Genomic DNA, 14519 nt, shown 5'->3' with positions numbered 1-14519 from the left:
TTTCACCAAGGGCCCAACCTTTTCTGTTCTCTTTCACGACGCAGCAACTAGTATCATTTCTCTCACCTCGCTCTTTTAAAATGCCGTTTGTCAAAAAAGGACAACCATACTGTTGACAAGGCGGACTTCAAATCAAGTGTTGCCTTTCTTGATGCGCCCACCCTGTGTATGTGTGCGTAAAAGCGTATATGTGTGCTCTTTTAGGGATGTGAAAAGTCGATGTTAATCATGTTATATATCGATAAACGCTACACAGCGGAACGTAATAGCGATTAATTGAAGCTTCAATATCTTCGTTAAACATAAACATTATTGAAATGCTAATGGATAATGAATATATTATAATATAATAATATAATTCAATTATTGCGGAACACCTATTTTAGGAGGTATTTATGTATTTTAATTAAATATCTGAACTTTCCCTTGGTTCCCTGCTGGGGCGTGACTATAAAATTGTGATCTGATAACCACAATAAAGAATAAAAGCGTTTTTGGTCATTTTAGGTATCGTTAAGTCTTTGAAGTAAAATTAAAATTGCAAGAAATGTCGATAGTTTATCGATATGACTTTATCGACATGGCTACAGCAACGTGGGCCTCATTGTTAATCGTACACTAAACAAAAGTGGCAACAGTGACAGCTCGCTGAGACTACGTCTATATATATATTATGTCTATGGTTTTCACGGTAGCCCCTCTGCGTTTCCCCGTTTCCCCGCCCTACTCTCAACTTATTTATATAAATCATTCATTTACTCGTTCATATTCATTCATTCACAGTTTCACAATCAGTCAGTCATTTTGAAAGGAGAAGGCGTGCGTTCCGGCCGGTGTGCTAGTTATTCTCAAAATAGAATTATCGTAATTTAAGACGATAATATTTAAAGTTTTAAATAATTCTCGAGTAATTTTATCAAATACAAAAGGTACTTTTTTATACGATTGATAGTGTGTTTTAGAAATTAAAACAACCAAGTTTTAATTGTGGTTCATGATGTAATTTTAGCACATTTTTGCTATCACACCATAACCTTGGCACTGGATATTTTATAAAACAATGTGCAAAAACGTGTAAAAAATTAGGCAAGTGAAGTTGAGTGTTTCGGTCTTATAATATTTTTTTTTGTATTCAGATGGCAGAACAGGGTTTCTTGAAACAAAAACCTGGTTTCGCGACTCTCGCTATTCACCACGCACAAGAACCGGAACAATGGAGTTCGTCTGCCGTTGTTGTACCCATCGTCACATCCACAACGTTTAAACAGCCGGCGCCCGCTGAACATACGGTAAGAATCTTTATTATTTCGTCATGTGAAAATAAAAATATTCATAACACAAAGTAATAAAATCAACCACTTTTCGTTGATTTTTGTTTTTTATTGTTTTTTTTTTATTGCAGGGTTTTGAGTACGGTAGGTCAGGAAACCCAACGCGGAATGTTCTTGAAGAATGCCTAGCCGCACTAGAGGGCGGAAAGCACGGCTTCACCTTTGCCTCGGGCCTGGGAGCTACGACCACACTTTTGGGCCTGCTTAAATCGGGTGACCACATTATTTCCGGCGACGATGTATATGGCGGCACCAACAGATTGTTCAGGTAAAAACCCTATTATCATAAAACACGCATACCTAATTGCATGCCTACCTTTAAGTATTATTTTCCATCTATTTCTAGGTAGGTATCTTCTTGAGGCATGTTATCATACATTTTTTTAAACTGTGTATTTAATTGTATTAAGCTGGATTATTTAGTTATATTTAGTTTATTATGTTATATTTAGGTATATAGAAAAACTGATAATGTAGCTTAATAATTTTACTGACTCCTGAAAAAAGGAAGCAATAAAAACGAAAAGGGAAGGCAGAATAATTAAAAATACTTATAAAAAACTATGTTTGCTTTCCAAATGAATAATATATTAAACTTCTCTAATTAAGTCGTATTTCGCGCGGCGAATATGGATACGTAAACGTACAACATAAATTCGGAAAAATATTTTAGAATGTAAATATAAACTGTCTTTACATACCTCTATAACTTCTAGTCATTAATAAATAGAATAAGCAAGTAAATACCATCAATTGGGGTGAATAGGGATAAAACCGGGAATGACATTTACCTACCTGAAAATTGCTCAGTAACCACTTCCACAAATTGCATCATGTGATTGAAAATAATAGTATATTTTGTGTGATACAATCTGTGTGGGTAAGGGTTTAAACCAGGGAAACGTCAGTCCTGGTATTTACACCTTTTCACTCTGGTTAACGGTACCTAGACCCTAGGTACTTACTTTTTACATAGGTACACATACAGCTAGTAGGTAACTGCTCATTAAAATTCGCGAAGGGAACGGCATAAATAAACTTATCGTTTAAAAAGAAACCTCACCAAATAGCGACGGCAAAGCGGGTAAAATAGGCATAATAATATTTATTGTTATTCCCATACGTGACTTCTTTGTAATTTTAGTACCCATTCATGTCATGTATTGTCACGTTACTGTCGCCATAATTATGAATGACGCGAAATAACTATCTCTATCTAGTATCTATTATCTTATTTATCTTAGTGTGCGACCGAAGTTTCGGTTCCGGCATAAAAGTTATTTTTCGGCCGATGGTTCGGATTAGGTCAAAAAACTGTCGGTCCTTTCGGCCGCGCCGAAACTGTATTTTCGGTAGTGGCCGACCGAAGTTTTGTTTTCGGTTTCGGCATAAAAATCGTTTCGGCTAAAGACTCGAAATTAGAGCAAAATCGAACCTTCGGTTTCGGCAAAAAATCCGGTCTTGCTCGAACACTACTATTAACACTCCAATGGCTGCGTATCCCTTTCAACCGCTCAATGAATAACGATTTCACCATAATGCATGGTGTCGTATAACTTACTCATAATGACTGGCAATTTCCTCCCGTATCAATTCCGCGAGTCATTGAACGATGAGCGATGCGCTCTATGACGTCATTTATGGCATGGGTTTCCTTATCTTCTTATGATAACGATAATGTTAATATTGTTAATTCTCCAGCCAGCCTATAAATAGGGTAGGGTCAAGGAGGGAACAGTGGCTCGGTAGAAAAAGGCCAGGTACAGTGGCATACTCAACCTAATTTTAACACGAGAGAAGCGATATTTGGGCGACTGAGCCACTGTTCGAGCTGAGCCAATGTTTTCGCCTTGACCCTACCTCAACCTGATTAATATTCGTTGGATGTTTGACTTAACTATGCACGATAATTTTGCAATTAACATTACAATGGTCTAGCTAGAAAAAGTATGTAAATTAGTATGTTGTACTAATATGTTGATAGATAGCGCGCAGTTTTAACTGTTATAATGACAGACAATAACTTTTTACATTAATTGCTTCTGATAGAGCAAATAAATTTTAAGGATTCGAAAAAAATGTAACTATAATATTGTAACTACACAAAATTGGCAGTACCTATGTTGCACTGTACCTCAGGAACTTAAAAAGTACGAGTAAAATGAACGAACGATTTTTTATGCAGGTGGTTATGGCACGTGGCACGAGCGGTTTTACTTAACAATAGACAAAGGATTAGCCGTCGGGGTCTATTAGAAAGCTACAAACTATACCTCGGGAACTTATAAAGTTACTTATTTTTTTAGTAGAAACAGTAGAATTGCACCGTGCGATAGGTATTACTTTTTCTCACGCAGCTAATGCAGCTTATCGTTTCGTAGGCTTAATGCAAACTTAAATATTGAGGAATTTATTTATCAATGGGTGATTAATTTATTTCATGTTGCTCTTATCTCTAAAATTGTTTGGCGGCTAATATGTTGTATGATACCAGAGTCCAGTCCAGACAGAAGTTATGACGTGCCATAAAAGTCTCTCGGTACGCTCAAGGTTCCAAATAACAATCACACTGGCTACGCTCATGATGTTATAAAACTTTTCTCTTCCTAGCGACACAAAATTAGCAGTACAAAACAAAATATGTTACCTCTCGTAACACTAATACCTAATCTAACTATTATCCTATAAGGAAAAATACAACCGGTAGAATCGTTGATTTTTATCCTCATAAGTCATATTTAATTATTTAAGGAAATAATAAACGCGAAAAAATAAAATAACACACACGTCTTAGGAAATCATAACAACTGTCTTTTTATAGATATTTCATTATAGGTATTATAGAAACACGTTACAATTTCGTATTGTAATAATTCCTAGTCGTAATTTGCATAATTTATGAGCATAGCTTAGTATCTGTTTTGTTTTACATCGAGATAAAAGGAAAATATTATAAATATTTGCTACAGTATCCCGATCGAGTGTGGGCCCCAGTGGGTGATAACTTCTTGAAATATAATTGGAAACATGGAAATATAAGATACGAGCAAACAATAAAGGTCGACTCCACGTCTATTAATTTTGGCACTCCTTTTATATCTGCTCTAACGACATCTCGCAAGCAAAATGAAACCATATTACGGGAATATAAAGTCCATAACAAAATACCACTTTCAATAAGTGGATAAATTAGCGAACACGTGCCACGTCTGAAGGAATATTTGTAGCACAGAACACATTATCCATGCCTCCTATAGTATATACTTTTATAGGTAGGTACTTAGATGTGTTTCTCATATAAGATTTAGGAAAATCTTGACCTATTAAGCAGGCCACTGACGAGTCTTCCAAATGGATGCCGTTACAATGGATTCATCCAAATGGACGGCATCCTAATATTAAACATTGTACGTTTTTGACATTCACGGACCGATTTTGGATTGCAGCCACGCAATTTGGACTGTTGGAAGGCTCGTCAGTGGCCACCTTTACATATGATATGATGCATATCGCGATGAAGTGCGTTTCTAATACGTAGTGGACAAAGACTACCTACCTGAAATTCACTTTCGTATTTTATTTACTTTCGTATGTCCGCGCCTACTTGTGTAGGTACAGAGGCGCAATCATATTTTGAATGAAAAATATTTGAAAAGGCTGCGGTGCACTGAGCAACCTAATCCAAAGATTTGACCCATATACCAGGTTTTTTAAGGAAGCGACTTCCTTTTTACCTCCCATTTGATGTATACAGGGTGTCCCAGAATTCGACGTCAAGCCGTAAACGGATGATAGACCAAGTCATAACAGTTATCATAAAAATACAAAAAAAAATCCAACTCATGTTCTTTAAAAATTATGGTCACTTTAAAAATTCACAAAAAAATCCACACCCTTTAATTATTCAAGATTACACAATAATAAAAAAATTAGAATAAATTATGGAATTTGTAGTAACAAGAGTAAAGAACCATTACAGGGTGTGGATTTTTTAGTGAATTTTTAAAGTGACCATAATTTTTAAAGAACATGAGTTGGATTTTTTGTGTATTTTTATGATAACTGTTACGACTTGGTCTATCATCCGTTTACGGCTTGACGTCGAATTTTGGGACACCCTGTAGGTATAAAACTTACACAGGCTTGTATTAAGTGAGTAACTCAAACCAATCATAATCAATTGGTCATGCTTCATAAAATACATGACGCTGACTCTAACTAAAATGTAGTTATTAATGTTTAATTTATTGCCCAACAGAAACGTAGCAGCCGCAATGAATATAGAAACAACATTCGCCGATTTCACAAAGCCTGAAGAAGTTGATAAGGCAGTCAAGGAAAATACAAAGGTGAGTGTCTGAGGGTGGTATTCCACCTGTCCAATTTCTTTGTCCAATATGTCATTGCGTCTCACTTCCTCATTAAGGCAAAATGTGAGACGCAATACGCAATGGACAAAGAAATTGGGCAGATGGAATGCCACCCTAAAATGACGGTGACTGACCGCCTGTTGTCTACTTCTATCTTTAATCAATTGTTTTGCACATGAAGAGTATTCTATCTATGTTATTCTTTTAGTAAATACATACTTATTGGATAAAATATTTGATCATTATCACTCTTCAATGTGAACTTATTTATCAGTTCAATACCTCTATCAGGCGATTAGTCTGCCCATTTGCCGCCTATATGACCTATTATATCATATAAAAATTAAGCCCGGGCGAGATTTGGTTTCGCGATTCTGGATCACCTGATGGATATCTTTAAAAATTACTAAAATAAGGAAGGACGTAGAATTCAGCTGTAAATATTATTCCGCTCTTTACGTCATACTGCTTGAGAGAGTAAACGTTGTCGTAAATATTATTGATGCAGTCTTAACCGTATCAGTGTGTAATCGATAGAATAACACTCGAGCATAATCGAATAAATGTTTTAAAATACGTGAAACACGTGAGATGTTACATCATTCAAAGAAATAAAACTAAACCTACTGCGTGACTCCAAAGTCAAAACGTTTATTGCACACATTTTACAAATAATATGGACTCTGTAAGGGCTCAGCAGTTAGTTACACATGCCTTAGTATTTAGATAATGAAATATGGATAACTTATTGAAAATAATGTGACTTTTTTGGAGGCAAATGGAAGAAGCTCAGAACTAGAATGAACTTTATGTTTTAACGGACTAAAGATGGTAAATAGGTAAAGTAAAAGAATGTAAGTAGGTTAAGTAAGTGGATCATTTGGGATAAAGACAACATTTCCACAATTTGTAACGATAATTTATGTTTTCTTTTAACCAGTAGGTATTAAAATAATTAAATTCGTACCAACCGTTTAAATATTGCTTAACACGCGTTGTCATTGATAACGGTCTAAGATAATATTTATGACTTTACAAATAATGTCACGTCCGTGACCGTGACAACCTATTTCTAAACACTGTATCAATATCAATAGTGCAAATATTGTCCCAAACTTACAAGATAACATCCAAATCAGTTTCCAATTATTCTTTACAGATGTAGTGCATAATTGTTTTCCATCGTATTTTCTCGGAAACGTTCGTATTTGTCATAATGTTACTTCAGTCGACCCCAGTATTTTTTGTAACAATACTGACTGAAAGACACTTTCGTACGTTTCCGTGAAAATATGATGGAAAATAATTTTACAGTACATATGGTCCTACTTTCCCGCACTAGTGCGGAAAACAGCACTTTCCGTGCGTATATCAAAAGTTTAAGGGCCATATGTACTGTAAAATGTTGTACGATACACGTGCGAATAAGTTATTCGCAACTCGTGTCGATTTAAAAAACTCCCTTTGGTCGTGTTTTTATTTATCGCAACTCGTTTCGAATTTCCTCTCTTCCGCACTTGTATCGTAAATAACTAATGCACTAAATCTATACTTACATTTTAGCGCTATCCCGGTTGCATCCTTATGATACTTCTCCCATGCATCGTAATAAAATCGACCTTCAGTGTGTACTGCGACTGCGCTTCAGCATTCTTATTAATTACCAACCTAACTCTTCGCAGATGGTGTGGTTAGAAACCCCAACGAACCCCAACCTGAAGATCGCCGACATCGCCACCGTAGTCAAAGCCGTGAAGAGCCACGGAGAGCACATAATGGTAGTCGTGGACAACACTTTCCTGACTCCATACCTCCAGAGGCCGTTAGACTTCGGTGCTGATGTAGTCATCTATTCACTCACGAAGTATATGAACGGGCACTCTGACGTCATCATGGGGGCCGCGATTATAAATGATGACGAGCTCGCAGCGAGGCTCAGATTCCTACAAAACGGTTAGTATTTACTAGGGATGTACCGACTAGTCGCCGACTAGTCGGGAAAGCCGACTATCCGGCCACATTTGTAGTCGGCGATTAGTCGGCGACTAGTCGGCAAAAATGGCCGATTAGTCGGCACTTTATTAGTGAAAGAAAAACAGAAAAAAAGAAATCAACAGTCAATATTTACCATATGTTTTATGTCTATTGTACTAAAATACTTCTTCAGGGTGCATACAAAAACTTTTGTTCAATATAATTGACCGTTTGATCGTTATTTTATGGCTGGTGTTTTCCTCTACAGGGGGCCGATGTTTGAAATTCGACCACTCAATTTCGTGTATTTCGTTAAATGATATCTCCACTACTAGAGGCGTTTAAATTCTAGTAATAGAATTGAAATCGAGTGGCCAATACCACTAGAATCACTAGATTCCAAATTTCGATGGCTCGTATTTCAAAATATTGCATTTCGCGGTTTTCCACCGATTTTCGAGTGACGAAATCGAGCGATCAAAATTCAAAAATCGGCCCCCAGGTCGATCTCAATTCATTCTCGTGTAATTTCATGGCCAAGTTCGATAGTTAAATGATTTTATCATTATTCAGTTTTTTTAATGGTGGAGACATGGAAAACTCTTCATGTTATTGCAAAATTTAGAGACTTAGTTAGGGCACGTTGTTCGTAAAGACGCTGACCACAGGTTATTAACTGGCGACTACGTACGGGAAATAGAGCCTTGGAAATACCTCCTACAAGCTGTACTGACAGTCTGCTCAGGATCCCAAATAAAAGAAAGACAGAAATTGAACGAGGATTCTTGTAATAGGTCTTTGAACCTGTAGAAAATACCCTTTAGCTAATATGATGAATAGCGCAACCAAAGGAGCAAAACTATTGTTTTTCACCTGAACTATATCCAGTGGCGGATTTGCAGTCTTTGCCGCCCTAGGCCCCAGGCCCTGTAGCCGCCCCTTTCAAAGTACCGATAATATTGACTACATTTTGAGTTATTTCTTGTTTACCATCAGCGAATTTTTTGTTACAATTTGCCGCCCCTAAATATCTTGCCGCCCTAGGCCTGGGCCTACTGTGCCTTAGGGCAAATCCGCCACTGACTATATCACCATATAGACTTGTTTAAATCATATAAAACTGTAAATAACTATGTACCTACTATTGTGTGCCTTTACAGGGTGTCATGAACTGGCCTTTTAATTTGTAAGACCTAATTACGTACATGACAATGCAATATTGAATAAATTACTAAATGACTAAACTTATACGAATGATCTGGCCGACTAGCCGACTAGTCGGCCGACTAATCGGCCATTCGAGCGCCGATTAGTCGGCTAGTCGGCCAAATCAATAGTCGGTACATCACTAGTATTTACATAAGTACTACCAAATTATTTTATTTTTCGTTTTCGTCGGCTGACAATTATTTTGAGTACCTCGACTCTTAGATAGCAGAGTTTGTATGCTGATTACTCTATAAACAATAAGTAAAAAATTGATGGTGCCCATATTTTTGTAATAAGCGGGATATTGTACTAAAGTGAATATTGTACATTATTCATTAACATGTCGTTTTTTGAGTTATGAATTGAGCCCTAGGTAAATATGGGAATTTACATTAATTGCATTAGCTTTGTTATTATATGATACCAAAGAAAACAAACAGCGTGACTCCTTGGAGATAGTGTGAAAACATGTTTATTATGGGGCTAAATAGTTACCTTAGATTAGATAGTATAGATAGGATAGTTATTTACAGGTAAGGTAGACCCATTTGTAGGGCTAGCACAGGAGCGACGGGACAGTATCTCGCTCGCGAGATACGACTACTCGTCTTTTGCTAACTGCATTAGAGAGGTACGGGAGGTCTATTACTGTCGCACCCAGGGCCGTCTTCAACTATGCTGAGGCCCTTGGGCACATACGAATTTGGGGCCCTTTTGGAAAGTAAACAAAGCGAATTAAACTAACATTTTTCTACTATGATCTATTTATTATGGCCCCCTGAGGATAGGGGCCCTGGGCACGGGCCCGTGTGTGTGTAAAGACGGCACTGCGGGGCTACCGCGAAAACCGAAATTCGCAAATTGCGGTGATCTTTCTCTTTTACTCCAATGAAGACGTAACTAGAGTGACAGAGAAAAATGCCCGCAATTTGCGAACTTCGATTTTCGCGGTTATACTGGTTATAGCCCTGGTCGCACCGCTCCTGTCCTAGGCTTACAGGTCGAGGTCTTAGGGAACCGTGAGAACAGCCGGGTAATAACGATTGCTTTGAGAAGGCCGCTGTCAAGTAGCGGGCAATGACGAGACCTACTATATGTATGATTTAAACCCCCTTTAAAACGAGCAATACTTCAAAAATCGAATAAAACCTATTTCGTGGTCGGAGAATATTTTCACGCAACGTTGAGATTGCACAGGTGTGTTAAATTTAAACACACAGTAATAAATTATCTTATCAGTTAATAGCCACTTACAAACCATTGTTTACATACATTGACATTGAGTTGGTGCACATTACGCACGATTAACTGGATATTTAATTTCCTACGGTATTTTAATGAACAAAGGCAAGTCATCAAATAAATGTCTTGCTTATTACAAATTGGATATTTAATTTCCTACGGCATTTTAATGAACAAAGGCAAGTCGTCAAATAAATGTCTTGCATAATACAAATCGATGTGCATAATCGTAAAGTCATTAATATATGTACATTTACGTAAAATCACCTTTAACTTAGCGAATGCAATCAACGTACAGCTAGCAGCCGAAGTATATAGCGAACTCTGCTCCATTTACTTGTATTTATAGTACGTACAATACATAAGTGCTTGTTGCTAGGCCTACATAAATAAAGTATATTTGAAGTTGAACTTTTTTTTTTACACACTACTATTTTATCTATCTCTATTTAATCTAATAGTTATTTAACTTTTGTTGTTTGTATTTGAAAATACGAGTACTTACGGAAGATTGGCGTATATATGTATGTAGGTATATATATGCGTCAATGTATATTTGATTTCATTGACCAGGTGTAAGTCCCATTAGGAACTACCTAACCAATATTACCACACACCTAAGCAATATTTTTAAATAGTGTGTGTACCAAGACTACTAAGTCAGTCTTGGTTGAACATATTTGATTTAATTTAAACACTGGCCTGTGTAAAATTATACCTACTTGTTTACAGCAATGGGCGTGGTGCCATCCCCGTTCGACTGCTACCAAGTGAACCGCAGTTTGAAGACGCTGGCTCTCCGCATGGAACAGCATAAGAAGTCTGCGCAGATCATAGCCGAGTGGCTGGAGAAGCACCCGAAGGTCACGGAAGTTATGCATCCAGGTAATGTGTACCTTCTTGCGGTGATATAAGGTCCTTTATCTAATGTCGATTGAGAGTAACTCCTTGATTATCGATTGCTTGAAGACAGTAACCCAAGCCACCGAGTCGAGTCGCTAAATACGCCTTCAAAGGTCAAAAGATCTACATCCATGTAAAGTAAACCTTGATGTAATGATATAAGGTCTAATATCTAAAGTGAGCGTGATGCATCCCCACGTGTTCGAGTACATAGTGAACTGCTGCTTGATGACACTGGCCCTCCCTATAGAACAGAAAAAAAGTACGCGTAGAACATTTACGTATGGTAAGACAAGCACCCGAAGGCACGGAAATTCTATAAACACTGCTATAATTTTATGATTGTTTTCATTTATTTCTGTAAAAAAACGAGGAAATACTGATAATAACATTAGGTATCTTATATTTATTAAAACAAATACAGTATGTAAACTTACTAAAACCATTTACTAAAGCCCGTTAATGAATGGGTCACACTGAGCAACTTTTACTATGGCACCGACTCCGAAATCGCGAAAAAAAATTTGGTTATTTCATACATTTTGCTGGTCTAGCATTGAAATTTTCTGTGGGAGAGCCAATTTTTTTTTCGAGATTTCGGGGTTGGTGCCTTAGTAAAAGTTGCTCAGTGTGACCTATTCATTAACGGGCTTGAGGAATGGTTTTAGTAAGTTTACATACTGTATAACGGTTGTATTATCACCACACGAAATATCTTACAAGTTACTAAGATAATGTGTCTTTAAGTTTAACCTATTACATCATTTCGCTGGCCCAATATTACAGGGTTCTATGTTTCATTGTTATCAAACTGAAATTTGTAATAGTGACATTAAGTCGAATTTCAACTAAGAACCCTGTAATATTGGGCCAGCGATTTGATGATGATATGTGTTTATCAGATGAACCACAACAGTTTTTTGTTTGATGTTATTAATCACTAGTCAATCGTTCGATTGACCTCACAAAAGACAGATAAAAATAAGATACAGATAGTTTATTATTCAAGTAGGCATAGTACAATGCCCTTATGAACGTCAAATAAAGCTACAACGGCTGCAACCCTACACCTGGACGATAGACGTCGATGAAATCCCTATAAATATTTTGCGCTATTATTGCAAGCAAACTTTGCGATTTACACATGATTTTTACACCTACTTTTTATATCTGACATATTGCATATTTAATATTGCAAGCCCGTCTGATGATGGTGAAGATAGGAACTCATCGTTCAATACTTACGTTGTGAAATATCAAATTTTAATAGTTTGCACTTTATAACGCATAAGGATATCAGAAATTGTGCAAAATTGAACTCTATCACTTTGAAATAAAGTTCATAATCTGGTGGGAAATATATTCCTTCTGCTTTATAAACTGTAAATCCGTCACTGTAGTTTGCAGGCGACAGTCCAAAGAAAAATACAGGTGACATTTTTAACACAACCTTATATATAGTTGGTCAAACCAAATTGTCAGGAAATAAGAACAAAAAAAACTACATATACTCATCCTTTTCTTCTGGGTGCTACTGGTGCTAGTACTAGTGTAAGACAAAGATAGTGTGATTCTCTGTCTATGTTTAAAATGAGACAGTCCTTTGACAAACTATAGGTATTATGTATTAGTATACCAACCTATAAACAAATAATTTTTAATTATGTTTTCTTATATAATTTCCAGGTCTAAAATCTCACCCACAACACGAGCTGGCGAAGAAACAGATGTCGGGCCATTCTGGGGTGTTCAGTTTCAAGCACACGGGCGGTCTGCAGGAGTCCAGGAAGTTCCTGCAGAGCTTGAAGGTGTTCACGCTGGCCGAGAGCTTGGGCGGATACGAGAGTTTGGCTGAGCTACCGTAAGTACCTATAGTTAGTGCTTCTGGGCATTTGCCGCAAATCGATCACCATTATGCCTATTTTGCGTAAGTACATTATATGTACTGTTATTCCTGTAACTGTAAAGGCGGGATTCCACCAGTGTGCGGCACTGTGCAGCACAAGCATATTCAGTACAAAAATGCTTGTGCCGCACAGTGGTGGAATCCCACCTTATTGTACACACCGAACAATGAGATTTAAACACCGAACGTAACTTTTTAACCTTTTGAACGCCGATCGGCGCATCCATTTGCCGTGCCACTGACGCCACGGGGGTAAAATTTAGTTTTGTGAATAAATAATGCCAACCTAAATGTGGGTTGTTTTTCGGTAGATTTTCATCAAAAAACGATCGACGTCAAATCCCGTCTTTGGCGTCGTTGTCACGATTTTGCGTTGACGTCAATTGCCGTCTGTGGCATTCAAAAGGTTAAGCACCGAACGTGACTTTTTTAATGTTTAACCCTTTGAACGCTAAAGACGGCCTAAGACGCGCACGGTTGCAGTCTAATTACGATTATTGCTGTAGCTGTACCTTCACGCACTGCAATAAGATTTACAATAGCGCGTTATTCATAACAGCCGTGATGATCAAAGATTTAAAGAAAGGTTATAGTGGTATTCCACGCAATGCATGCTCAAACACTTATATTTTCCAACACATTCTTGAGCTTACCGTAGGGCTTAGTCAGTGTGTGTGAAAAATGTCCTATAATATTTATTATTTATTTATTTTTGATTTCCAGGTCAGTGATGACGCACGCGTCCGTGCCAGCCGCGCAGCGCGCCGAGCTCGGCATCACCGACTCGCTCATCCGCCTCTCCGTGGGCCTCGAGGACACGGAAGACCTCATCAAGGACCTGGACCACGCCTTTAATGTTAGCTTCTGATCATACTAACATTGGTACCTTATGGGGCCTTTTACATGGTATGAGATTCTCGTGTTGAACATACTATTAACGTAACACACGAAAATATACCTATTGCAATGAAAATTACATGCATGATATCGCATCTTGAAATAAGTACGATACATTGCCTTTTATAGGTACTTAAATGTCGGCTTGGTAAGTAAATCGTATTCCTTACGAGTGTCGTATGTTGTGCCAATAATCCATTAATTTTAATTTTTGACATAAATGTAAACAGTTTTGTTAGATAATCGCCTAGTAATTACGGCCTACGGCAGTGTAATAGGTTTCGCCCAAAATCGTACGAGAAACTCTCACCATGTAAATGGATCCTGTAAGTTTTAACTGCAATTCTGAACAGTGTGATACTTAGTGCGTAAACACTATCACTGAACCGCTATAACAACAAATACTAAAAACAGAATAAAATAAAGATTTAAATGGGGCTCCCATACAACAAACGTGATTTTTGACCAAAGTTAAGCAACGTCGGGAGGGGTCAGTACTTGGATGGGTGACCGTTTTCTTTTTTGTTTTTTTTTTTGCATTATGGTACGGAACCCTTCGTGCGCGAGTCCGACTCGCACTTGCCCGGTTTTATTTTAGTATCAACTATTGTTTTATTCTACATAAATAAAAAGATCTGCAGTTTTGAATTGTAGTTATAGCCAAAAAGTATACCTAAATAATATATA

The 14519-nt window shown here is 37.3% G+C and overlaps 1 protein-coding gene across 1 annotated transcript; it reads left to right on the top strand.

The window, feature by feature from the left end:
• Positions 1 to 789: 789 nt before the first annotated feature.
• LOC134680207 (cystathionine gamma-lyase) lies at positions 790 to 14323 on the top strand. Its single transcript, XM_063539294.1, has 8 exons — positions 790 to 929; positions 1137 to 1289; positions 1403 to 1599; positions 5590 to 5680; positions 7384 to 7654; positions 10859 to 11011; positions 12716 to 12890; positions 13659 to 14323. The coding sequence occupies exons 2-8, from the start codon at positions 1137 to 1139 to the stop codon at positions 13801 to 13803; spliced, it is 1185 nt and encodes a 394-aa protein (XP_063395364.1). The 5' UTR covers positions 790 to 929; the 3' UTR covers positions 13804 to 14323.
• Positions 14324 to 14519: the final 196 nt, after the last annotated feature.

The sequence above is a fragment of the Cydia fagiglandana genome, chromosome 3 (genome assembly GCF_963556715.1).
Source record: "Cydia fagiglandana chromosome 3, ilCydFagi1.1, whole genome shotgun sequence".
Classification (NCBI taxonomy): domain Eukaryota; kingdom Metazoa; phylum Arthropoda; class Insecta; order Lepidoptera; family Tortricidae; genus Cydia; species Cydia fagiglandana.
The sequence above is the reverse complement of the archived record's forward strand: the minus strand, read 5'-3'. Positions and strand labels throughout refer to the sequence as shown.

Bases quoted from the DNA above. Each gene is read 5' to 3' on its own strand.
- LOC134680207 (XM_063539294.1), top strand. From the start codon at position 1,137: ATGGCAGAACAGGGTTTCTTGAAACAAAAACCTGGTTTCGCGACTCTC. The intron at 1,290-1,402 runs GTAAGAATCTTT...TTTTTATTGCAG, and splicing joins CGGCGCCCGCTGAACATACG to GGTTTTGAGTACGGTAGGTC. The intron at 11,012-12,715 runs GTAATGTGTACC...TATAATTTCCAG, and splicing joins CACGGAAGTTATGCATCCAG to GTCTAAAATCTCACCCACAA.